The sequence below is a fragment of the Trachurus japonicus genome, chromosome 2 (assembly GCF_045865225.1).
Source record: "Trachurus japonicus isolate A0001 chromosome 2, Traja_1.0".
NCBI classification, from domain to species: Eukaryota; Metazoa; Chordata; class Actinopteri; order Carangiformes; family Carangidae; genus Trachurus; species Trachurus japonicus.
In genome coordinates, this window is record NC_140908.1 from 78650 (window position 1) to 105631 (window position 26982).

The following is a 26982-nucleotide window of genomic DNA, read 5'->3' on the forward strand; positions in this document are numbered from 1 at the left end:
CAGCTGCAGTTTTCACAAAGGTCCAACTAGGGTAACCACAAGTTGTGAGGGCGCCTCTCAGGTGCTTGTGTTCTGCCCCTTGGGCCTGTGAGCTGGTGGGCACGTTATCAGCTCTGTGTTGCAAAATTGTCCAATTTGGCTAAAATGCACACTGCAAGATTTTAGTGAGATTTTTTTTCCCCCAACAGATAACCTATATGGGCCAATCACATACTTGATGGCTTTTAGGAACACCAGTTACATAAGTAAAATGCCAGGGAACCACAGGAACCAGCTGGGTGCAGGCTTAAGCTTTGCCCAATCAGTGATCATTATATATCAGGTCACACCTTACAGTCTCTCCTATTGGACGAATGACTTTTCGCCTGTCAATCAAACTCACGGGGGTGACGTGCGCAGTCTGACGGAGAATGAGAGTAGTATTAGAGCTGCGGGGGAACGTGACACTGCTATGGATTATCTGGTCACGATGGATAAAATCGAGCCATGGATCCTTGTCGAGCACATCTTCAGCTTTAAAAAGAGGGTAAGCTTGTAATTTTATTCAGTGTTTTAGTGGGTCTTTTATTGATGATTGTCCGTATTTTTCGGCACGCGAAAATGACTTCCGGGTTTGTTTGTGTTCAGTGAGCAGGCTTGTTTAAAACTTTTATGGGGTAAAAACGGCATTTTTGTTCTTTGCTTTTGTTTATATGACAGTATACGATTTTTTGGTGGTGAAAGAAGAGGTGTACAGATGGTACATACGTATATGTTTAAATCACCTTAGTTGTTGACGTGACGTCGCTTGTGGGCTGCCGTAGTCTGATATTGTTTGAGACATTTTCAGTGACTGAAAAAAACGTAGCACCTAGAAACTTCATTTTTTTCCTACATGTTGCCGAAAGTGTCCTTAAAATGTCTTGTGTTGAAGTTTTCATCACAACATGCCTACTTTCGTTGTATAAAGGACGACTTTTATGTGTTAATTAATTTGGGACGCCGGCGTCCCAACCACTAGGGGGCCTGCGTGAACAGGTTAATGACTAGTGAGATGACCTAAGTCTTCGTGGTTGCTGCTCTGTACAGTGTCCGGTCTTGTCGTTGAACCGATGTTTTACCCTCCAGCTCTGCGGGTCACTGAAAACTATGAATGATCTTTGTGACTGCGTCTCTTTGATATCGCCAAACTTCCGGGTCACGTAAACGTGACAAATTAAATATTAAAATCAAATTCAGTCATGCTGCCTGTTTTTCCATTTCGTATTTTTGATATAAGCCTAAAATTGAATTACGAAAAACCAGACATTTTTTGTGTTAGATTAAAAAACCAAAAACAAAATAAGCTGTCACTTTTTCATTTTTTCATTTTTGATTTCCAATTGAAAATGGAAAGAACGAATGATACACGGATTCACTTACATCACCATTGATCGTTTTGGGTCAAACTGTGATTTAGCCAGTGCTCTTAATAAATTCCATCTACGATTTGACCAGTTCGACTTCAGCGAGGAAGTTAAGAATTTGAGAGACAATCTTAAAAATGATCAACAGTTTGCGTTGAAAAAAAATGTTTCCTCTCTCTAAAAACAAATAAAAGCCCTGGCCCTGAAAAAATCAAGACATGTCCATGTGCAAAACAATTGAGTCCTATCTTTCATCACATTTTGAGACAGCAAAAGGTGCCCAGGTTGTGGGAACAAGCAGAGATTATCGCTTTCCTAAAGTCAACAGACCTAAAACTCTGAATGATTTTAGACTGGTCGCCCTTACCTCTTTTAAGGAAATCATTTGAAAAACTTGTCAAGTCAGAACTACAAGGGAGAACAGCAAATGCACTTGACCCTATGCAGTTTGCTTACAGGGCCCACAGAGGCATTGTAGATGCAACACTTACCCTACTAAACCTTTTGTTTAAACATCTGGAGGGGAACAAAACCCATGTTAGAATTAGCCACAAGGCTTATGGAGGACTTTCAGCTGAGCCATAATCTGGTGGGTTGGATTTTAGATTTTTTAACAGAGTCAAAGTGAATGCCATTTTATCTGAGTCACTATGTTCCTCTACTGACTCACCTTAGGGATGTGTTCTCTCCCCTTTACTTTTTATCCTACACAAATATGTGCAAGAGTGTTTATGAAAACAGGCACATTTTAAAATTTGCAGACGACACGGTTATTGTGAGTTTGTTGCCCAATAATGAATCCAGCCATGGTCCATTCTTGCAGGATTTTATCAGAGACTACTGATGTCCTTTTACAGGCATACTATACTATACTATAGTATACTTTGTGTGTGTGGTACACCAGCTGCAGTGACTCAGAGGAAAGCGCCTCAGAGGGTCATTGACATGGCTCAAAAGATCGGCTGCCCTTTCCTCACCCTGGAAGAACTGCACAGTTCCTGCTGCCTCAAAAGAGCCCAGTCATTTAAAGCTATAGTGCGTAATATCCGTTTTACCCAAGCCACTACAAGAGGAGATTATAGCTGCTGCGCAGCGATGGGTCGGGTCCGGGCAACTTTTGGGCAAATTTAGGCAATTCTGAGCAACAAACAGGAGAATAGGAAGACAAGACAGTTGTCCTTATAATGTCCAATTTGCATCAGTTGAGGATTGAACCTACAACCTCGGGAACCAAAGACCAGTGTCTATCGCACTAATCGCAGCTAATTGACAAGTGGCAGTTCAACAGTGGCTTCACAAATTGAGTAAGCCATTCAGTGTCATGTAGGCAGAAAAAGAAAAATCAGTTTTTGAGGTAAAATAATGATATGTATTTGTCAAACATCTACTATGAGTCTAAGATGTTAGGAGCCTTCGCACATGGTCCAGTCCAAGCTATTTGGATTTTTAAATTTAGAGGCTTGCTGTGATGCCACCATTAGGACAATTGTCTTGTGTTTTGTGTTGAGGACATTTGACATTTTGATCTGTCATCATCATCACCCTGGCTGGGTCTCGAACTCACAACCTCTGACACCAAGAACCAGCGCTTAACTCAGTGAGCTAATTATCTGGAAGTGAAACATGGTGTGTGTCTTCTCAAATAGACTCAGGGAGTCAGTGTCCGGGCAGCAGTTGTGAACGCAGATTTCTGTTATCTAAACAAAAATCTGTTAATACATAAATTGCATTTAGACAGGAAAATAGCTTGAGGACATTTGACATTTTGATCATCATCACCCGCGCTGGGTCTCGAACTCACAATCTCTGACAGCAAGAACCAGCTCCTAACTCGCTGAGCTAATTAGCTGGTAGTGAAACCTGCTGTGTAGCCTCATTTATCCACTCAGGTGAGCCAGTGCCCGGGCAGCTGTTGTGATGAAATGGTCAAAATGTCAATAATTCAGTCATCTAAACAAAAATCTGATAATACATAAATTGCATCTTGACAGCATGGAAATGTTGGTGATTTGTTTTTAATGATAAGTGTTTTGCTTCATAAGAGAAAATATGATGTTTAAAAATTCCACACTCACATTGGCTGCAGTTGTTCCCATGAGAGCAGAATTCAAAATGTTCTAGAAAATTCAGTTTTTGAATTAAAATTCAGATATTTGCCAAACTTCATCAACCATGACTCCAGAATATTGTCATTTTTTTTCAGGAAGTTTGAAAATGTATTTAGCAAGAATTTGATGGTATATGTTTACAGTACTGTTTACAGTCAAACGTTTTCATGCACTGTAGGCTCAATTTTTGCTTAATCAAAAATCCGAGAAACAAGTTTTGTGGAGGACAGTCTGGAGATGCTCTGTAGCAAGTTTGGTGTCAATTGAGCAAAAATTGTGGGAGGAGATACATTTTAAAAGTTTTACAGTTATTGAAAAAAACAGAGTGATGGACTTCATAATTTGTAATAAGTTTAAGTGGACAAAAGTTTCAGCAGTATTGAGGCTACATTGTGGTGAAGTTTCAACACTGTAGCATCTACCGTTGGTTTGGTAGGAATTTTTAAAGTTTTTAAATTTAAACGCTTATTGTGCCCCCCCTAGGAGGGGGGGGCACATGTCCTTGGAGTTGAGTGAATCTGGCATGGGACTGAACCTTTGTGCAAAGTTTGGTGAGTTTTCGCCCATGGGAAGTATGACTTCCTTGGAAGAAGAAGAAAGAAAGAAAGAAGAAGAAGAAGAAGAAGAAGAAGAAGAAGAAGAAGAAGAAGAAGAAGAATTCCTAGGAATACAATAGTGTCCCGGCAGCTTCGCTGCCCGGACCCTAAAGAAGAAGAATTCCTAGGAATACAATAGTGTCCTGGCAGCTGCGCTGCCCGGACCCTAATGATACAACGCTGATTAAGCCGTTTGGCTCCTCTAACACCTCGCTGTATTTTTCAGTATTTGTTCTTTTTGTATTTGGTGTCTTGGGCGACATTCCCACACTGGTGCACAGGACACGCGTTCTACTGGGTTTTACCTGACAACGAGAAGGTAGAGGTTCAGAAGTGGATCCCACTAAAAAGAAAAAGCCTTCCCATTCGGTAGAAGGTCTGTTGGCGAAGAAAGAGACAAATGGTAGCGGTGGGGAGGGGAGGAGCGGGTTACACCGGGCCATACGCCATGTTGAGGTGCCGGCCATATCGTTGTAATAACGCAACTTGAACTGTTGCCATCAGGCAGACGGTACAGGGCAATCAGAAAAATGACAAACAGATTCAAAAACAGTTCCTTCCTGATAGCAATAACCACATTCAAAAACACCAGTGCATTATTAGGGGGTTGTGCCATTGGGCAGATATTGAATGTATGGGGTGTGTTTGTTTTTGATTTTGTTTGTTATTAACAGTATTTATTCTAGCGAATTTGTATGCTCCCTTTTTTTATTGACCTGTTACACAGACTGGTTTGGCATTTTAATTTTGTTGTACATGTGACAATGACAAAAAAGGATATTCTATTCTATTCTCCAGCTCTTTGTTGAAATCCTCAACAAATGGACAAGTGAAACATTTGACCTGAATACAGACAGAAAACAGACAAACTGACCTCAGAGTCTCCAGTCTACAGTTTGAACTCTCCAGTCCAGCACACAGAACCTTCACTCCTGAATCCTGCAGGTTCCAGTTGTGGCTCAGGTCCAGTTCTGTCAGGAGGGAGGGGTTGGACTTCAGAGCTGAGGCCACAATTTCACATTGAGTTCCTGAGAGTCGACAGTCACGTAGTCTGTGATGAGAGAAAAAATCTTTTCAAATAAAAATCTGATGTAAATAGTGGAAAATACAAAGAAAAAAGTGAAAATACAATTGGTGCATAGGATGTGTGACATGATAATGTGATGGTTCAGCTCATCTTCTCTCACTGGAATGATCCTAATGGTTCGGTCCTGCACAACTGATTTGGTAGGCTCTTTTTTTAAATAGGGTTATATACAGTAGGTGGTTTGCAGTCATGTGATTCCAATGACGCGTGAAGTTCAGATAGGGGGCAGGACACAGAGAATAGTGTTTGGAAATGACAGAAAGCGAGTAGATGACGTGTTGGATGAACCAAAAGTAACCATTTAGATCAGTTTGTCAGTTTATCCAAATAAAGCCTGTTCGGAAACTTGCTCTGACGTTTTCATAGATGTGAAGAGCCACCTATGGGACCAGCTTGTCAAGACCAGTGGGTCAACTCATAGGCAAGCAGCCGGTCTTCTAAAATGATTGGCTGGTCAAACTCTGTTGCCATCACAGGCAGAAAGCTTCATTACTGTAGCCGGGCATTGTCTGACTCCACTCCCCTTGCTTAAGACGGAGGTTTTCAGGGGGGTCGTTTTAATTGTCTCCTTTGTGTGTTACTACTTTCAGAATTTGCCCTGCAGATCTGAAAACAACATGCACCGATAATTAAATGTAATAAACCTACCCCTTTGACTATAGGGATTATGGCAATGGGCAAATTTGCCAAAATGTTGAACTATCCCTTTAAGTCTTGTTGCTTGGGTAACAAGATTAGAGGTGTCTGCAATGATCGGGCCACTTTACTCACACTAAGTATCGTGAGTAACAACGTAGCACTGACCCGGTACCAGTGTGCCATTCCGAAGGGCCGCCATTCCGAACATTTACTTTCATGTTTCGGAATTAATTATTTCTGAAAAAGGGGCACCATTCCAAACCTGATAAAAGGTCTGCGATTTCGAAAAGTTGGTTAAGTACTTGCTGGGTGGAGCATGTAAGGTGCTTGCTGCGGTAGTACAGTGGGTACAGCAGTTGCCTTCGACATGGGTGATCAGGGATTGAATCCCAAGAGGGGCGCACACCAAATGTGCCGCACCCGGTTTGAGCCCTGCAGCGATCATTTTAGCATCTGGTCTATTTGCCGCAAGCAATCCCGTCAAGCCGGGCAGGAAGTCAAACAAAGAAACTAACTATTAGTAGTTAGTAATAAAACTATTCTAAATAAAACACTGCGAACACCTTCGGAATGGCGCCCCCTCGGAAATTCGAAATGACGGACCTTTGGAAATGTTCGGAATGGCGCTCTTCGTAATGGGGGTCGCTCCGCCACTAACCCTGACCTATAGAAGTCATTTACAGTGATGATGAGGGGTTGACTGACCAGCCCCCCCAACTTCACCTCATCTTCAGACTCCACCCACACTGACTCAGGTGGCATCACCTGAGGATATTTATCAGTCTGCACACAGCTCCCTCTGGAGACACTAAAGCTTTAATAGTACGGTTCTCTCACATGCAGTAATACCTAGTAACACCTGGAAACAGCTGGAAACACTGAGGTGGAAGATCAGTGGAACTCTGTTCATTTATTTAATCAGGTTTGAATCAAACCAAAAAGTCAAAAATAAACTCAACAAAAAACACTAGAGAACTGTTGTATTCACTGAGCAGCAACAATCACAACCAACTGAAGAATCTCCATGTTGGAGCTCACAGCCTTCACAACAGCTCCAGAAAAAAACACAAGTGACCTGTCATTTTTCAAAGTCAAACTAAGAAGAATGAGAATCAATGAAACTCTCTTGCCTAAACTACTGATCTGATCCACTGATCAATAATTATAATGATCATGTCTTGACTCACTCAGCCTTTCTGCAGTTCCTCACAGCTGGGATCAGTCTCCATCGCCCCCACTGTGATGTGTTGTACTTCTTCAGGTCCAACTGGTCCAGAACCTGCTCTGACATCTGCAGCATGTAGGCCAGGGCTGAGCACTGGATCTCAGAGAGTTCCTTCTCTGATCTGTTCTCTGTCTTCAGGAACTGTTGGATCTCTTGATGAACTGACTGGTCCTTCATCTCCGTCAGACAGTGGAAGATGTTGATGCTTCTGTCTGGAGATATTTCATAACTGTTCATCTCCTTCAGGTTGTTGATGACTCTCTGGATGGTTTCTCGACTGTTCTCTCTCTGACCCAGCAGACCTCCTAAGAGCCTCTGGTTGGACTCCAGAGAGAGGCCATGAAGGAAGCGAACAAACAGGTCCAGGTGACCATTATGACTTCTGAGGGATTTATCCATGGCTCTCCTCAGGAAGATATCCAGGGTTAAATCACTAAAATCTTCTTGTTCTTGTTCTTCTTCTGACAACCCGTCACTGTCATAATATTCCTCAAATTGTTCTTCCAGGAAGTTGCCCAGGACCTGTGTGTTCCTGTTGGTGTAACAGTGGATCATGTAGACTGCAGCCAGAAACTCCTGAACACTCAGATGAACAAAGCAGTAGACTGTTTTCTGGAAGATCACACTCTCTCTTTTGAAGATCTCAGTACAGAGTCCTGAGTTCACCAAGGCCTCTGTGACATCCAGACCACACTGGTCCAGGTTGTCTTGGTAGAACATAATGTTTCCTTCCTCCAGCTGTTCAAACGCCAGCCTCCCCAGCTTCAGAAGAACTTCCCTGTCGGCCTCCGTCAGCTCCTGTGGACTCATCTCATGTCCCTCAATAGAGGTCAATGGATGATGTCCTACAAACAAAAAATGACATTGTTGAAAATGAAAAAGTTGAAGATGTGGTTTTGTTTTGGCAGACAAACTTACAACTTTATCACAAACTCTACATTTTGATTTTCCAGGGGTTATTTCTAAAGACGCCCTCGATACTCAAAGAAAAAAGAACAGTCAAATCAATGTTTTTATGTTGTATATCTAGCTGTCTATCTTGCTGTGTTTGCAGTGTACCATTTCTATCAGAAGCAGCAGTATTGCTGAATTTAATGTTATTTAAAGTAAAGATGTTAATGCTTTTCTTAGGGCTGACCTCCAAAAGTCGACTATTCGACGATTCGATTCGGAGGGGTCTGATTCGACTATGAACCTCGTATACGAATCTAACCAAGACCGTACCATTCTGACTATATGGGGGTGCCCACGGCTGCTGAGCATAAATTGTTACATAGAATGTCTTTTATTTGTTATAAAAAGCCTATTTAGATTTTTTTTTAAATCCGCCTAAAGAGTTCAAAATGATGTGTGCGTTTAAACGGTAGTCTTAGCCTCTTACTACGTATTAATAAATCACCCACTGCAGTTGCACAATCAAATGAGCGGAGGTTTTTTTTTTTTTCAAATGAGCGGAGGTGAGCAGTAGGACCGTCAAAGTCACAGTAGGCCTACTCAGAAGTCACTGCAGAACACTCACGGAGTGGCAAAAAGACTAGAGGAAGAGCCGCCAAAGTTTAAAATCAAGGAAGTCTGACAGTCTAACTTTGTCAACATTTATCATGCATGACCTAACAGAACAGCAAAGCATTGTGAGGATACATCTGACTTTGACCGAGTTACATTCAAGAACCTGCTTTCAATCACGGAAAATAAATTAACTCCAGCGGTGATTTTTTTTCGATGGATCAGCTGTGTTTACCGTTTCAAGTGTCAGTAGTTCTGATGGTTTGACAGATGAATTAGTCTCTAACACATCCTAAAGTTTTGACATGTCAGAGTTTTTCAGAAGAGGAACTTGTTTTTTTTCCGACTTCCGAGTTGTAATGAACGCACCATAAGTGTCGGGAGTCACAGCTGTAATCTCGTCCCTCTGCAGCCTGTCAGTCTCTCTGCCGGTGCCGCGGTCACACTGTGTGTGTTACAGGATTGATTAACGTAATGTACGGATTGTCGAGTCCTTCTGACCTCAGTTTGTTTTGATACTACATGTTTTACCTGGTTTCTCTGTGTCCACGACCACCGCTATCCTTCATCATGTTGAGGGATGTTTGATTTGCCACTCACAGTCCGAGCAAAAGGAGCGTTGTCCAGGGCAACGTGACATAAACGCATACCCTGGCTCACAATGGCTACTAAAAATTAGAGTGCCTATAAAAATCATCCAAAGTGTGGGAAATAAATAAAGGTATTTACACCTACCATTGTTTTGGGTGTTTTAGCTCTTTTGTTTGAAACGGGAAAAAGTCGCAAATTTGCTGCTATCAAAAAAAAAAAAAAAAGGTTCGACGATCAGTCGACTACGGCAAAATCTGACGAATCAGATTCGACTATGAAAATCCTTAGTCGAAAACAGCCCTAGCTTTTCTGTAATATAATAGATTGTATTTGTTAATACCTGCAGTGAGAGGGAAGAAGCAGCGGACCTCTGTGTTCCCTTTTTCTTTTTAAAATTTTCATAGTTTAGTACAGACTACACAGTGCTTGGTTAATTCTGATAGCATCCCCACATGTTTCTAAGTAAACTCAATAATATCTCAATGACACAGATGTAAAATGTCTATAAATCACATTCCTGATATGAAAACACTGAGTGAAGTTCAGAAAGACAGAAGAAGCTGGTTCAAGATCAGATCCTCCTGCTCTCTCTGCCCCCTCTCTGCCCCCTCCCAGCTGCTAGAGGGAGGAGAGGCTGCTTGTCTCAGTCAGCAGCTCTTTACAAGAGTTTGACTCATTGTTGATTTGTGGCAAACCAAGATAAATGTATAGAGCACACTCAGACAGCTTTCTGTTATTGTGTTTGGAACATTCAGTTTCTGAGTTGAAGTCATGTCATACAGTAACACACTAGAGAAACACACTGTCTCTCTCAACTACACTATCTAATGGCATGAAAAGCCGAAAAACAAAACAAAAAAAACCCTGCCCTAAGCTCCCACCACTGGAACAAGATGGATTAGCTAGAGACTTGTGTCAGTCTCAAATGCGAACTTCAGGAAACTAGAATGTGGACTAGAAGTATACTAAAAGTCCTAGTTAGTACACTAGGAGTATATAGATGAGTGTACTTGTTGTATACTTGAAAGTGTACTTTTTTAAACTTAAAATGACGTATAAAGTATACGTTTATAAACTTAAAATGTTCCAATTTAGTCCAAAGAAGTATTAAATTAGTATACTTTCTAGTATGCTACAAGTACATGGTCCATAGAATACTTGCTATACTTACACTCAAGCATACTTAATCAGAATCAGAACTGTTTTATTGCCAAGAGCAGTAAAGGTCAGTTTACAGCACGAGGAACTTGTCTTGGTGTCAGGTGCAAACATAAAAGTACCAAAAATAGAATAGAATAAGAAAATAAAATAAAATAGAATGAATTAAAATATTCTAGTGCAAAAGATACGCATATACTATATACAAAAAGGAAATATGCATACCGTATACGATAAATACACGTATACTATGTAAAAGAGTAGAATAAAGATATATAAAAATTAGGGCTGCCCCCAACCAAAGATTTTGTTGGTCGACCAGTGGTCGTCACTTATGGCGATTAGTCGACTAATCAACCCCCCCCCCGACACGTTCCGTTCTTTTTACAGTCTATCCGCCATAGTAGCTCACACACACGCACACACGTCACACAGCTAATGAAGTTGATTAACAGTTAACTGTCTCAATACCAGTGCCGCTGGCTTTCTTTTTCCTTTTTTTGTCCGCGTTCGGGTTGAGAATTAATTAATTATGCTCATGAGTCCGGCTATGTTGGGTCCGAGATTCCACAAGCCGGTCGGGTTTTACCGTTATTACCGGCAGTATGCCCGTTTATCACCAATAAACACAGTAGATGGGGAGTGACTGAGCTCAGGCTGTAAGGCGGGTGGTGGTGGGGGGGTCTGTGGAGGCGGCGGCGTGGAGCGGTGCGTGACTCTGACTGCAGCGGGGACTATCATGTCTCTGCTCCGTGACACCGTGACAGGCTGCAGCCGCTGAATTGGGACACAGCTAGTGAGACTGACCACCTGTGAGCGCTGTGAGACTGGGCCGGCCGGGGCACGACAGCGCTAATGGTTGAAACAGCAGTGATACGTGCTTCCACGTCGAGTCAATATTGGAGTAACAACAGCGGAAAAAGTCGCTTTTGACAAAAAAAAAAAAGAGAGAGAGAGAGAGAGAGAGAGACCTGCCGTGCCGTGTAAAAAAAACAACAAAAGTGTCATGTGTCACAACTTCCTGTATCTGGCCCTTCAAAATAAAAGCCCCATGGCCTTTATACAGTTCAATCATATTGATTTTGACTTAATTTTGACAAGACACAGCTCCAAATGTTTGTTTGTTTTTTCCTGCGTTTTTCCTGCAACCAATGAAATTTTGGTCGGCTATTGATTTTCCCTTCCTTCTTTCATTCCTTCTTTCCCTTCTTCCTTTCTTCTTCTTCCTTCCTTGAACAAATCTGTTCCCTCCCTCCATCTTTCTTTCCTCCCTTTTTCCCTTCCTTCTTTCTACAATCCTTTCCCCCTCCCTCCCTCCCTTCATTCCTTCCCCCTTCCTTCTTCGTCCTTCCTTGAATGAATCTGTTCCCTCCCTCAATCTTTCTTTCCTTCCTTTTTCCCTCCCTTCCTTCCTTCTTCCCCTTCGTCTTTTTGCTTCCTTTTTGACCCAATATGTTCCCTCGCTCCTTCAATCTTTCCTTCCTTTTTCCCTTTCTTCTTTCCTCCCATCTTTCCCTTTGTCCTTCCTTCCTTTCTTCCTTTCTTCCTTCCTTCCTTCCTTCGTCCTTCCTTCGTCCTTCCTTCGTCCTTCCTTCGTCCTTCCTTCGTCCTTCCTTCCTTGACCCAGGAGGACAACAGTAGGGTTAATCAAGGCGGCGGCCAAAATCACCAAACGGGCCAGGGAAAAAAATACTGCTCACGTGAAACAGCATGCAAAACGGTGCATGGCACTGCCATCAGCTACTATCATTGCTGAACTTGAGCAGTAACAATAGTTTATAAAGTCCTATCCACCTCTATCACTCACCATACTTGTTGTTCTTCCTCTTTGTCTGGACCAGCAGGAAGTGTAAGAACAGGTCAGTCGTGGTCTTGGGCAGCTCTCCTCTCTGGTCTGTGGTCAACATGTGCTCCAGAACTGTAGCACTGATCCAGCAGAAGACTGGGACTTGACACATGATGTGGAGGGTCCTGGACGTCTTGATGTGTGAGATGATTCTTCTGGACAGATCTTCATCACTGGACCTCCTCCTGAAGTACTCCTCTATCTGGGCGTCAGTGAAGCCTCGGACCTCTGTTACCCTGTCAACACATGTAGGAGGGATCTGATTGGCTGCTGCAGGTCTGGAGGTGATCCAGACCAGAGCCGAGGGAAGCAGATTCCCCTGGATGAGGTTTGTCAGCAGCACGTTGGCTGATGACGTCTGTGTGACATCAGACACAATCTCCCTGTTGTTGAAGTCCAGAGACAGTCGGCTTTCATCCAGGCCGTCAAAGATGAAGAGAAGTTTGCAGACAGCCAGCTGCTCTGCTGTGACCTTCTGTAATGTTGGATGGAAAACATGGAGCAGCCTGAGAAGACTCAACCGCTGATCTCTGATCAGGTTTAGCTCCCTGAACGAAAGCAGAACCAGCAGACTGACATCTTGGTTCTCCAAGCCCTCGGCCCAGTCCAGAGTGAACTTCTGCACCGAGAAGGTTTTTCCAATGCCAGCCACGCCGTTGGTCAGAACCACTCTGATGGGTCTCTCTGTTGGACAGGTGAGACTGTAGAGACGTCCTCTCTCTGTTGGACAGGTGAGACTGTAGAGACGTCCTCTCTCTGTTGGACAGGTGAGACTGTAGAGACATTGTTCCTCTGTTGGACAGGTGAGACTGTAGAGACATTGTCCCTCTGTTGGACAGGTGAGACTGTAGAGACATTGTCTCTCCGTTGGACAGGTGAGATTGTAGAGACATTGTCGCTCTGTTGGACAGGTGAGACAGTAGAGACGTCCTCTCTCTGTTGGACAGGTGAGACCGTAGAGACATCCTCTCTCTGTTGGACAGGTGAGACCGTAGAGACGTTGTCTCTCTGTTCGACAGGTAAAGCTTTAAAGATGTCATTGCACTTGATTGGAGTGTCATGGAGGGTCTTCCTCTTGGACGTTGTCTCCAGCTGTGTCACCTCATGTTGGGTTTTAACCTCTTCACTCTGTCCCTCTGTGATGTAGAGCTCAGTGTAGATCCTGTTGAGGAGGGTTCCACTTCCTGTTCCCTCAGTTCCTTCAGTCACTCGTTCACATCTGCTCCTCAGACTGATCTTATGTTGATCTAAAACCTCCTGCAGACCACCATCTGCTGAAGGAGAAGAGACATAGTCAGACCAGGATTTACGCTATATGCATTTAGTCGTGGTGGCCCGGCACAACAAAATTATTATTTCCGCCACTGCTCCAGTACTGGGGCAGACACACAATAATAAACTACCACTTACCATTAAAAGTAGGGCTAGAGATTCTGGAAAAATGGTTCTATCAGGCCACATTTGAAAATACACCGGTGGTAAAACCAAAAAGTCAAGTCGAGCTGCACTAGTGCAAAAAGGCCACAAGTAATAACCCCCCTAAAGTGTCTCAATCCACTGGGTTTATCAATAAACAACGTTGACGAGGTTATTATAGCCCACAGATTTAGTTTAGTTATAGTTCATAGTTCAACATTTTGGAAAATCCGCCTACTGCCATAATCCCTATAGTTATAGGGTTAGGTTAATTACCTTTAATCTAGATTGCCGCAGCAGAGACGCAAGCTACTCAGCTAACGCAATGGAGGCACACGATACTTCCGCCTATCCCTCATCAAACTCATCAAATACGCAGTCCAACAACTCCAAAACGCTCATGGGGAGAAGTTGTGACCTGCACATTCACCACACTATGAGATAATAATGAAACGTTACGAGACAGAATTGTTTTCTAGGCAAATGCGTAGCCAGAACTACATTCCAGACATGACTGCTGGGCAGAGTAACTTCAAAAAGGCAAGTATTTCTGAGTATTTGCCTCATGCGTTGTAATGTTACATAATTATACGTTATTATTTCATAGCATGCTGAATGTGCAGGTCACAACTTGTCCACAGCCGCAGCGACTGCTATAAAAAATCCTAGCGGAAACACTGCAGACTGTAGACAGAGAGCCTGACAATCTGATGGGATTATTTTAATCAGCTATAGAAAAACTACAGACAACAAAGAAGAGCTTGGAATGTTCTACTGTTCAAATGTCAGTGCTTCGTGATGGAACAATGACTGTGTAGAAAACAACAGGTCCTGCTTTCAGAAACGACTACATCAGCAGACAGATGTTCAGTCTCACTTTGTACACAGCTGCTCTGATTGGCTGTCTCCAGTCCACCTCTGGTTCTGGGTCTTTGTCCACACTGGGGACACGAGGGGTCTCCTGAAGAACCAGACTGGTCCCAGTCTGAGGTGAAGCACTGTCTGCAGAACCTGTGTCCACAGCTGGTGGAGACTGGATCCTTCAGGACGTCCTGACAGAGACCACAGCAGGACAGCTGCTCGTCCACAGAGACACCACTCCTCTTCTCTCTGTCAAGACATTTCTGTATCACTAGCATGTCACAATCACAACTCCACATCTGTGCTCTGATTGGTTGTCCACCCCATGAGGGTGGTGCTTCAGAAACCAAAGGAGTAGAGAGAGAGAAGGAAAAAGAAGGAGGTGAGCTGAACTAAAGCCTGGTCCTTAAGTGCTCTATCTCTCTTTGTTTATTAGTTTACTGTAGCAGCTAAGGCTGAGCTTAAAGCCACTGAGGGGCTGCTATAGGGGCCCAGCCCTGCTGTGGCTTCAGTCAGAAAACTGTTTGTGCTCCTCCCTGAAGAAACACCTGTCCTGACTGAAGGTTCCTATTAGAGATGCACGATAACGTTACAGATAATTATTGTCCCAATATTGGCTGATAATTATCAGCATAATTAAGGCCGCGTTTCCCAGGTCCAGTAAGAAGATCTTAGCGCTTCTTTCAACCACTCTTAAGGTTCCGTGAAGGAAGAACGCATTTCCCAGAGTCGTATAGCTTAAGATGATCTTTCACTAAGAAGGAAATGTAAGATCAAGGTAACCCACTCTTAAGAGTCTTTTTAGTGACCAAACACTCGCAGATTCAGCCGCATCACCCCCCCCCCCCTTCCCCTGCTGTTAGACCGGCCTGCCCTCCCTTCCCATGAACCAGTCTGCCATCCAGTCCTCCCATTAAGCTGGCCAGCTCTCCCTGCCTCCCTTGCCTACCAGAAGCTTCCTCCATCAGCTCTTGTTAACATTTCCATGTTTCCCACATTCTGTCATAAACTATAAACTGTTTTCTTGTCTGTAACAACATCTATTGCACGTCTGTCCGTCCTGGGTGAGGGATCCCTCCTCTGTTGCTCATCCTGAGGTTTCTCCAAGTTTTCCCTGTTAACTCATTGAGTGCCGCGCTCCTTTCCAAAGTTTTAGTCAAGTGTACCGGCATATTAGACCATATTTGACTTTTTATTTTAGAGCCATAGTGTATTCTATATTATTGCCACCAACACATACTGTAGCTCATTTGAAAGGTTTAACTTTATCCTTCAAATGGCCACAAACCGTTTGTTTCTACGTGCCTCCGTTCCTGAGAAAAGTCAAGCTAAACATGGCTGGGTTTCACCAAAATCCCTCCTTTTTTTCTAGAAAAGGAGATAGAGCGTCTTTTATGAAAGGTGCGGTGTTTGTGTCTGTCGCTCTTCAGACACTCGCATTTCTGGATCAAAGGGCTCGTATAAGATAAATATACACAACAATTGTTGTTCTATTCACAAAACCACCATCGGGGGCGGGGGGGGCGCCACTAAACAGCAATAACACAGACGCACCGTGCCGTGTCACAGCCTCTCGCCGCGGAACGTGAGGCTCTGCCGGCCACAGCGGCTCGCGAACACCGGTCCCGCCGGTGGTCGCGGTCCGTCTGTGGTACGGGTCGGTGGTGCCGGTCTGCTTTGGCCCAGAGACCATCAGATTTTACCGCGGGAGGACTTTGGGGAGGACACGGTGTTGCTCCAGATGAAGACCGGGCGGGACAGTGGGCTGAGAGCTTCCTGGTTCAGCTCCCAGCTACTGCAGCCTCGCGGGTGAGAGCGGAGCAGCAGCGGAGCAGCTGCTGCATCCACATGCAGAACTCCGTTTGCAGAAGCTGAGTTATGATAAAAACTTCCAGATCATGAGCTGTCATGTGACTTTGATCGTCATCTATTTCAGTTCTCCTCGTCGTAGAGTCCCCAAATTTACATATAATGTGTATTAAAGTGTCTATTTTCATAATTTAAAAAAAAAGCAAAAAACGAAAAATTTCGTTTTTGGCACTCAACGCATGGGAACGAAAAACGAGAAATTACGTGGTTGGCACTCAATGAGTTAAAGGGTTTTCCATGGAGTTTTTCCTCAGTGGATGTGAGGGTCTAAGGACAGAGGATGTTGTTGTGATGCCATGTAAAGACCTTTGAGACAAACTGTTTGTAAAAACGGGCTATACAAATAAAATGGCCTTGCCTTGGCTTATTATGTTAAATCAGAGACAGAGCTATAATGTTATGTGTGATGTATAATATTCAGCTCACTTTATAGCAGAAACCGTCTCTTACTGTGACTCTGAGGGTCCAGGTTCAGGACTGAAGACTGGAGGAAGTTCTTTGGACCAGTCACTCTTCATAGACAGACAAATGGATCCTGGAGACTCTGCTCTGAGTCTGTGGTTCTGACCTCTGCAAACACAAACACCACATCAATCACTGATCAATTCTCTGATGACAGAGGCATTGTGGGAAGTCTACAGTGACATCAGCTGTAGTGAAAGATGGAAGCAACACAGCAGCTTATGTGTCTGCTCATCTTCCCCATGTTGATTCTGTCTCTTAACTACAGCCTGTGTGTTGTGATTATTGTGACTACACACATCAAACAGTACATCCTGCTGCAGCTTCATCTGACCGACTGAACACTTAAGCTCAGTTTACAGTAGAAACCATCTCTTACTGTGACTCTGAGGGTCCAGGTTCAGGACAGAAGACAGGAGGATCTTTTTTGGACCTGTCACTCTTCATCGATGGACAGATGGATCCTGGAGACTCTGCTCCGTCTTCATCTTCATCCACACGAACACTCATCTGCAAGATTTCAGTCAATCTGAGAGGAAAACACACACACACACAGGTTAGTTTTCATCTGTATTACTCAGCTCATCACTGGGGATAACTCACGATTTTCAAATATTCTCACAATTATTAAAGTTGGATCAAATCAAATTGTTATCTGTTTTTCATGTTATTTATAATAATAATAATATAATTTTCCACATTTTTCTGTTTCCTGGTAATTGAACAGACTGTATAGTATCACAACATGGAAACACAGAACACAACTACTGAACTAAATCTGTCTAACGTTTAGACTGGTTCCAAATACTCCAGCCCAATCTGACCCAAGTTGAGCACATGACCATTCTCTCTGAGCCTTTCCATCCCATTACCTGTAATTATTGATTTAAACTCGACATTTTTAGTCAGCTGTCTGTTATTATTCACATCTTAAACTACAACCCTGTTCTCATCTGATGGCTTTTTCTAGTCGTCGGGCACATGCTCAACCAGCTGTTCTGGAACTGAAAACTCTTTCTCTTGTCAGAGTAAGTCAAGTCATACTTCAGGGAAACACTGAACACAGGTATTTTTGAAACCGTGTGTTTCTCTGCATGGTTTGGCCTTTCATCCACATGTAATCGCAGTTGTGGGCTCCTGAAACCGGAGTTTTTTGAAACCAGAGTCCAGGGTGAACTTTTTGAAAGTCCGGTTTCAGCAGTCATGTGTGGACAGGAAAATCAAGGAAAACCACAATTAATCTCTTGTCGCCATTGTTTGACGTCACAGTGTGCAATGGAAATAAACAGTAAGGTGTATCCATGGAGATTTGTGGACATGACCCACTGCTCAATAGAAAGAGCTTATATATCGCTGTTAGGGATGGGTACCTTTCACATTTGAATCGATACGGTATCAATACTCGGTACCTGGGAACCGATATCGGTACCAATCGGTACCTGTTTTCGGTACTTTTCGTGTGTGTGGTAATTTTAAAAAATCAAAAATCAAAATGTCTAAAATTGTAATATTTACCTCTTAACAACATCACAACTCCTCAGCCTTTAAGAGTATTTTATGTTTTAGGGATGGGCAATGATTTTCATATAATGGAATAGTCATTAAATGAAAAAAAAAAAAGTTTATGAGACTATAATCTTGTCTGAAAAAATGTCCGTTTTTACTGTGGGGAAAATGAGAAACATGGAGAGACTCCTACAGCCATCAGAAAGCTGTGTGAAACTTTGTCAAATAAAAAAAAACAACTGAAACTGCAGAGCAAACTCTGCAACATGTGGACTTCACGTTTTGACGAGAGGAGAGCGGGAGACTTCATCCTCGTTTAGATGTGCTCTCATTACGTGACGAGGACTTGAATGGCGCCGCTGCGGGACTCAGGACCGGACCGCTTCGGTCCGGATTGTCACAACAGTCCGTTCTTCACGTTAAATGACGGACGGCTGTTTTTCAGGTAGTGATTTAAAATGACAGGCTGGCGCTACCGCTTCTCCGTCTCATTTCAGAGAGAGAGAGAGAGGAGGGGGGGCAGACGTGAGTGCTCATGCAGACTGCACTGCTGACGCACGGCGAAGGTGCGTTCAGGTACCGAAATGTGGTACCGATTGACTTTATGTGAATCGATACTCGGTACTTTGGTGGGAATTCGGTCGGTACCAAAAAAGTACCGAATTTCGGTACCCATCCCTAATCGCTGTACTTGGACTAACATGACTCCCAATCCACATTTTGAGTTAATACCTGAACTCTAGTTCGACTAATCCTGAGTTTTCGGTTGCAGAACAGGTGATAACAGTAAGTTTAATCAACTCTGAGGAAGTTTGACCCTGAGTCTAACAGATCTTCCAGCCTTCCTGATCAGCTCCGAGCTGCAAACACCTCGTAGGTGAAAGCGGGGCGGCTTGTTCAGGGCCAACTGGGAGATATGCGAGGTCAAAGGCGAAGTCAGTAGCGCTCCCCGGCCCGTCACATCTACATACTTGCCAACAATGGGTTGTGAAAAATGGGGATTTTTTTTTCACCGGTGTATCGGCCCAAAGAACAAGGTTCCTTCACCAGGTGTGCATATAAATTGTCATCATTTCTTGCCTTGTACTTTAAACCTGATGAAGGAGCCTTGTTCTGAAAATCTTGTTTCTTTGATAGTCAATAAATGATTCTGTTTACCATTGTATTGAGAGCTATGAAAAATATAGCAATTTTAATTGTTGAAATGAGTAATTTGAGAACCGTAAAACTTCAGACTTCCTACATACATGGAAATAGTTCAACTAGCCTATTTTAAGTTAACAGACAAGCAGTAACTTGTTCTAGACCAACACAATATTTGGGGAATTGGTCTTTCCTGACACTACACTATTATGATGATATTAACTCTGATATGAATTACATCTCATTATTTTTCCTACTTAAATAACAGTAGTATACTTGAACTCAACCTGATGTAAACATTAATAAAACTCAATAACCAGTCCAGCCACACAAGCAGCTCCATGTTGTCCCTGTGTGATGTTCAAGGTCAGGACAGTCTGAGGACAGAGAGCTTGGAGGTTGAAGCTTAACGAATGTTGCACAGCTCATTCTGACAATAATAATTCCACTTCGCATTTGGGTCCTTTTTAAACGCAACTAGCCAGAGCTTTAGTAAGTCTAGCTTGTGGAGAGGAAGCCTGTGGAAGCTGAACTTCATCCAGCTGCTCATTTTGTTCAGAAACACGTAGCTGCGTTGTGCTCAGAGATGACATCATTCAGGTCAGAGGTCAGTAGGTCAACCTACAGACCCTGGATGTTGATAACAGCTAACCCCGGACTCAGAGGGGAATAGCACTAGCCTATCATAACAACATATTGGAGAAGTGAACGAGTTTCTCTACAGATAATGTGTTATTAAGGGGCTGCATTGCGCTGCCCCATAGACTCGCATTATACAGATATACGCGGAGCTAATTTCGTCGGAACGACTTGTAATGATACCAAAGTTATCTGGGTGAGTAAATGATCGTATTTTATGCTAGAAATAAGATCCAGATTGTAAAAAAACGGCAATTCCCCTTTAACTTATTGAGTGCCAACCACGTAATTTCTCGTTTTTCGTTCCTATGCGTTGAGTGCCAAAAACGAGATTTCTCGTTTTTTGCTTCTTTTTTTTTTAAATAATGAAACTAGACACTTTAACACACCACGGACTCTATGACGGTCCGTGTACCTTTTGTCAGTTTGATATTCCGTTTTAATAAAAAAAACGGGAAAACGGAAATACCGTGTTTTTTTCCTTTTTTACTTTTCAAACAAAAACCAATAAATGAAAAAACAGCTTCGTTTTTCCGTTTTTGGTTTTCTGAATCAAAAACGAAAAACGAGAAAACCACAGTCAAATAACGGCCCGAATTTGGTTTTTGTAAATTCATTTGTTCGTTTTTCGTTTCATGTTTATCAATATAACGGCGGGCAGAACGGAAGCGGAAGTGACACATAATAACTTCAAAATAAAAGCATGCTTATTTTCATACAGACTACCGTTCTCTTTATACACTCATTTTTACAGTTTATGCTCGACACATATAGCCTACATTTATTTCAGTGAACTAAAGTATAGTTGTAGATGCCATGTACTAGTGTTTTGTGTGTGTGTGGGTGGGGGGGGGGGGTCAGGGGTCAGGTGGGATGATACGTCACCAAGCGTAGTAAAATCAGCTGTTCTTCACCTGTGACCTGCTATGTTTTAGCTTATCGACATTCCTCTGGAGCTCAGTTTTTATTGTTGAAGCGCATCCGGCCCTATTAGCCATAGGTTATTTTTAGCTGAGTGTGAATGCATATTGTGGGAAAGTTTTACCCTGCGAACGTCACCAGTAGAGGTCCCCATCACACACAAAATAAAAGTAGCGTGCTGCTTACTTTCATACAGCCAAACGTTCACTTTATAGCCTAGCTACAGCCCTACACCAACGATAATTAAGCATTATACAACAGTTAGTTCCGACCATGAGGGATGCAACGGTTCTCGGTAAAATACCGAACCGTTCGGTACGGCCTGCACGGTGCAATACGCTCTTGGACCGCGGTATTTCAGATTCAGCTTCCATCAGCTCTTCCTGCTTTACAGACAGCTGTGCCGTGTATGTGTGTGCCTGGCCGTTTAAGGCGAAAGCCCGCCCCCGCGAGTCGATGTCCAATCACTGTTGAGCCTCCACACACTCACAGTGACTCCCCCCCTGCAACTGAAAGTGCAGCAGCTCAGCCTCACACACAGAAGAGGGGAAAAAAAAAAAAAAGAAAACAAACAGGCGGCGGCATGAGCGGTCGCTGATCGCAATCGCGGGGGAAATTAATTAGTTATTAGCGCGATTTAGCACATTTAGCTTTTATTAGAGTTCCAGCACAACTCTGTCCATGCACTCCGCATGTGTGTGGTCGCGTGTCCGCGTGCCCGCGTGTCCGCGCGCGATAGAGAGACCGAGGTCGAGCAGGAGTTGATTGACAGAGATGAGAGGTGGTGAAAGGCTGTTTTAAAAAAAACACAATAGACTAACTCCTTCTTTCCCAGTGAGAGACTGTGGCTGCAGCATAGTGACGTCTTCCATGACGGCAATATAGCACGATCTCTGTTTGAAAGCTGCTTCAGAGTGTTCATCATGAAAGACTAAAGGAGTGTGCAGAGGGAGGAGCTAGGGGCTGTTCACTGACAGTTCAGGTGTGTGTGTGTGTGTGTGTGTGAGTGAGTGAGAGAGATAGAGAGAGAGGAGAGCTGTATTAGAAATATTATAAATTATAAACATTATTTTGGGAGAAAAAAAAAGTTCTCTGCACAAAACACATACCGAAACCGTACCGAGAACCGTGGCCAAAAACCGAGGTACATATCGTACCGTGGGCTACCTGTACCGTTGCACCCCTATGATATACAGTATAACAGCAGTGGGACTTTTTACAGGCATTATCACTCCGCTGTTCAGCTGGACAGTAGGAAGTCAGAGCCACGCTCCCTCCCCATACAACTGCGGTCAAATGAGCCGTCGTTCGTCTTCGCGGAGTCAAGCCAGCCGCACAGACATTTTAACTGCGCCCGTATCAGAGAACGGCGAATGCTCCGAGTCCACCGGCAAAGCTAGCGCTAGTTTAGAATCAAGCGAGATGACTTCCGGTTTTCAAAATAAGACGAGGATAATACGGAGGCAATCGAGGCGTGTGTGTGTGTGTGTGTGTGTGTGTGTGTGTGTGTTTGTGTGTGTGTGTGTGTATAACCATTGTTTATTGGCTGTTAGGCTGTAATGAGGTGTTTTCAACACTTTTTTTTCCACATCATTAAAGCAGAAGTAAGGGGAATGTTTGTGTTAATATAAGTCTTAAATAGTTCTATCTTCCGACAGCAATCACTTCTATAGAGTGGTGGTTACACCTATCAGGGCCTAATGCATTTTAAACAGGAAAAAGGCCTTATACTCCAGTTTTACTGTACAGTAACATCACTTTGGTCCATAACTTCTGTCAATACTTGGTACAGTTGACTTCAGGACCACGCTGGCTACTTCCTCAGTCATGATCAAACATTTTTACTGTATCATTTTGGAGAAATTAAGCCTCAAATTTGCATCTTTAGCTTCTTTTAAACAGGAAAAAGGCCTAATACTCATTTTAGAGAAATTAAGCCTCTAAATGAGAATAAATACCGAGCATAAGGCCTCTTTCTATGTAAAAATGGAACTGTATAGCTGAATTTCTCTAAAATGATGCAGGAAAAATGCTTAATAGTGGATCAGTGGGTTGTAAGGATGGTCCTGGAAACAACTTTATCAACTTTTGTCAAAAATTATGTATCATAGGGATTTTACATTTGCGTGAATATTGAGCAAAATTAATGGATTCATTTCTCAAAAATTATACAGTCCAAATACTTGACACTGCATGGGTGAGTAGTCAGGTTATTCCCGAGGTCAACACTAACCATTGTCAGAACTTTAGGCCAAAGTGATATTACTGTACAGTAAAGATGGAACATTAGGCCTTGCAAAACTTTTTTTTTTTTTTTTTTTTTCAAATTTGAGGCTTAATTTCTCTAAAATGATACAGTAAAATGTTTGATATTGAGTGAGGGAGTAGTCAGGATGGTCCTGAAGTCAACTGTACCAACCATTGTCCGAACTTATGCACCAAAGTGATGTTACTGTACAGTCAATATGGAGTATTAGACCTTTTTGTCTTGTTTAAAAAAAGCTAAGAATGCAACTTTGAGGTTTAATTTCCCCAAAATGATACAGTAAAAATGTTTGATAATGACTGAGAAAGTAGCCAGGATGACCCTGAAGTCAACTTTACCAAGTATTGACAGAACTTATGGACCAAAGTGATGTTATTGTACAGTAAAATGGAGTATAAAGCCTTTTTTCCTGTTTAAAAGAAGCTAAAGATGCAACTTTGAGGCTTAATTTCTCCAAAATGATACAGTAAAAATGTTTGATATTGAGCGAGGGAGTAGCCAGGGTGGTTCTGAAGTCAACTGTACCAACCATTGCCTGAACTTATGGACCAAAGTGATGTTATAGTACAGTAAATAAAGAGTATAAGGCCTTTTTGTCATGTTTTAAAAAAGCTAAGAATGCAACTTTGAGGTTTAATTTCCCCAAAATGATACAGTAAAAATGTTTGGTAATGACTGAGGGAGTAGTCAGGGTGGACCTGAAGTCAACTGTACCAAGTATTGACCGAACCTATGGACCAAAGTGATGTTATTGTACAGTAAATATGGAGTATTAGACCTTTTTGTCATGTTTAAAAAAAAGCAAAAAATTCAACTTTGAGACTTAATTTCTCCAAAATAATGCAGTAAAAATGTTTGATCATGACTGAGGAAGTAGCCAGGGTGGACCTGAAGTCAACTGTACCAAGTATTGACCGAACCTATGGACCAAAGTGATGTTATAGTACAGTAAAAATTGAGTATAAGGCCTTTTTCCTGTTTAAAATTCATTAGGCCCTGTTAAGTGTAACCACACACACACACACACACACACACACACACACAAAACACTAGTACATGGCATCTACAACTATACTTTAGTTCACTGAAATAAATGTAGGCTATATGTGTCGAGCATAAACTGTAAAAATGAGTGTATAAAGAGAACGGTAGTCTGTATGAAAATAAGCATGCTTTTATTTTGAAGTTATTACGTGTCACTTCCGCTTCCGTTCTGCCCGCCGTTATATTGATAAACATGAAACGAAAAACGAACAAATGAATTTACAAAAACCAAATTCGGGCCGTTATTTGACTGTGGTTTTCTCGTTTTTCGTTTTTGATTCAGAAAACCAAAAACGGAAAAACGACTCTGTTTTTTCATTTATTGGTTTTTGTTTGAAAAGTAAAAAAGTAAAAAACCACGGTATTTCCGTTTTCCCGTTTTTTTATTAAAGGTGTACAGAAAAGAAAACTGAATTTGAGCCCACTCTGGATCATAAAATTAATGTGATAACTCATCTTTCAGACGATGTAGGTCAAACTTTGTGCAAAATTCTATTTTTGAGTAAATCCGGGATGAAAGTGTGTATTTTTTTTTTCGCATTGGATAATGCAGGCGCACAGATTATGCGTCAGCCTGTACACGATTCATCAGCCACTGATATTGGATCCGTAATCCGTCATTCAAACGTCTGAGACACACACACACACACGGAGCTCGATCTCGCCCCAAGCTTTGAATATCCCGCCCGCTCGATAACGACCAATCAAATTCATTTTCCTTACTCGGGTAAACTCGTGTTGCAGCTCGTGACAACTCGGCGCGACAAACAGGACAAACGGCCATTTCTGTACACCTTTAAAACGGAATATCAAACTGACAAAAGGTACACGGACAGACCTATGACGAGCAGACCTGAAATAGATGACGATAAAAGTCTCATGGCGGAGTTCTGCATGTGGATGCAGCAGCTGCTCCGCTCTCACCCGCGAGGCTGCAGCAGCTCGAAGCAGAAACAGGAAGCTCTCAGCCGACAGTCCCGCCTGGTCTTCATCTGGAGCAACACCGTGTCCTCCCCAAGGTCCTCCCGCGGTAAAATGTGATGGTCTCTGGGCCAAAGGCATCACCGACCCGTACCACAGAAGGACCGCGATGGTAACTGACACAGAGTCAAGTTAAAATGGCTGTTTGAAACCTAAAACCCGGAGTCTCCTTCAGATAAGTTTTTTTATGAAACCTGCTTCCTGAAGCGGGGCCCTGGACTTGATGTAATCAGACTCCTGTCGCGCCTCCTCTTTTTCCTCAACAAATATTTCCTATGTAACAGACTAATGGACCTGCAATCAGATTTACACGTGCAGAGACGGACCGGTTAAAAATCAACAATCATGTCAACGTTACCTCACTCAGGGGTGTTTGGGTGAACTACGAAGAATAATGGAATAGTTTGACAGTGAAGTAAAGTGTTTGTAGTTGTAGTGCCCCTCCCTACTCATCAGCTCTGGTTGTTTCCTCCTTTTCTCTCAGTGTCTCTGTGTGGACTGAAGTTCACTGTGACTCTTCTTCCCTCCACAGTCCACAGGGACAACCTGACTCACACACTCTTACACTTCAATAACAACTAGAATAATAGTAATAATGTTGTGTTAACACTCACCTGCCTCAGACTTCACTTTCTCTCCTTCTGCTCCGTCACTTCAAAATGGAGTGTGAACTCACTCAACACGTCTGTACCTGTTGAACACCTGTAGTTTTAATGGCCCCGCCTCCTTCTCTGCATTTATAGGAAGTCACATGACTCTGTGAGTGTGTGTTGTTCAAACTAGTTGTTATTTCATTGCCTGTTGTTTAAAATGACAACTAATGTGTTTTAATGAGAAACTCTCTCTCGTTATCACCAGCTTAATATAAATAATGTTGATGATTGTTGTGAGAGAAGAGAAGTGACTTCATACAGGTAGAATGGCGCCATCTGCTGGTATTACACCTGTTAGTTCATGAGCCAAGACCCCAAAATTGGCCTCCCGAAATCGATCAGGTGGGCAATTTCTAGTTAGTTTTTTTGACTTGGTAGACGTCTCTAGTGAACAGTTTGGCATGATAACCATTGCAAACAGGTAGCTTAGTGGTGGTTTTCACGTGAGGAACATGGAGCTGGGGTTCCTTTGAGTGATCATTGCAGTCCTCACATGGAATTGGATCAGGGAGTTTTTCTGCCATGTTTTCCTCTAACACTTACAAAACATTTATTAAAGCTGTGAAGCACATCATCCATGTTGTCCTTTTTAATGTTACTGTAACCCAGTAGATGATTGGCTCTAAATATATGAATATACAGTGGAATCCGCTTATAGTGATCACGTTTGTCCAGAGTCAATTTGATCACTATAAGCGGTTGATTACTAAAACCGAATTTTTATTATTTCACTTATTTTTTATGCAGAACATCATCTAAATGCCATTTGTATAGTTTTTCAATGAGAAAAATGTAATGAAACAGCTGTCAGCAGCGCAATCATTTCGTCAGCTCCAAACTCACCGGTCTGCACCTTGATCACAGATCACAGCTGGTTTTCCACACAGCATCATTTACAGTAACTCGCGTGACACGTCTCAGTAGCCTACAGATCCGCGGGCGCTGCCGGTGTGTTTTTAAAATTAGCGAACTATTCTAGGCTACAGTAGCGCCGCAGTTTCTCATTCCCCACCTTGTTTGACTGAGAGTGTTTCAGGATGGTTTTCGTGAATGAACAGGCAACATCACTGTCGGAGTTTC

At 42.7% G+C, this 26982-nt stretch overlaps 2 protein-coding genes across 2 annotated transcripts in view; both read right to left on the reverse strand.

Annotated features, from left to right (window-relative positions):
• The window catches only part of LOC146990418 (protein NLRC3-like), a 29582-nt gene extending 16548 nt beyond the window's left edge, over positions 1-13034 (reverse strand). Inside the window, exons 1-4 of the mRNA XM_085802846.1 lie at positions 12997-13034; positions 12103-12914; positions 7003-7885; positions 4964-5140 (exon numbers count right to left, since the gene is read on the reverse strand). Coding sequence (XP_085658972.1) covers positions 4964-5140; positions 7003-7885; positions 12103-12914; positions 12997-13034 — 1910 coding nt within the window. The remainder of the gene's footprint in view (positions 1-4963; positions 5141-7002; positions 7886-12102; positions 12915-12996) is intronic.
• The window catches only part of LOC146990417 (NLR family CARD domain-containing protein 3-like), a 66468-nt gene extending 40539 nt beyond the window's left edge, over positions 1-25929 (reverse strand). The window contains exons 1-3 of the mRNA XM_085794266.1: positions 25864-25929; positions 17129-17278; positions 16738-16857 (exon numbers count right to left, since the gene is read on the reverse strand). Coding sequence (XP_085650392.1) covers positions 16738-16857; positions 17129-17259 — 251 coding nt within the window. The 5' untranslated portion in view covers positions 17260-17278; positions 25864-25929. The remainder of the gene's footprint in view (positions 1-16737; positions 16858-17128; positions 17279-25863) is intronic.
• Between the last annotated feature and the right edge of the window lie 1053 nt (positions 25930-26982).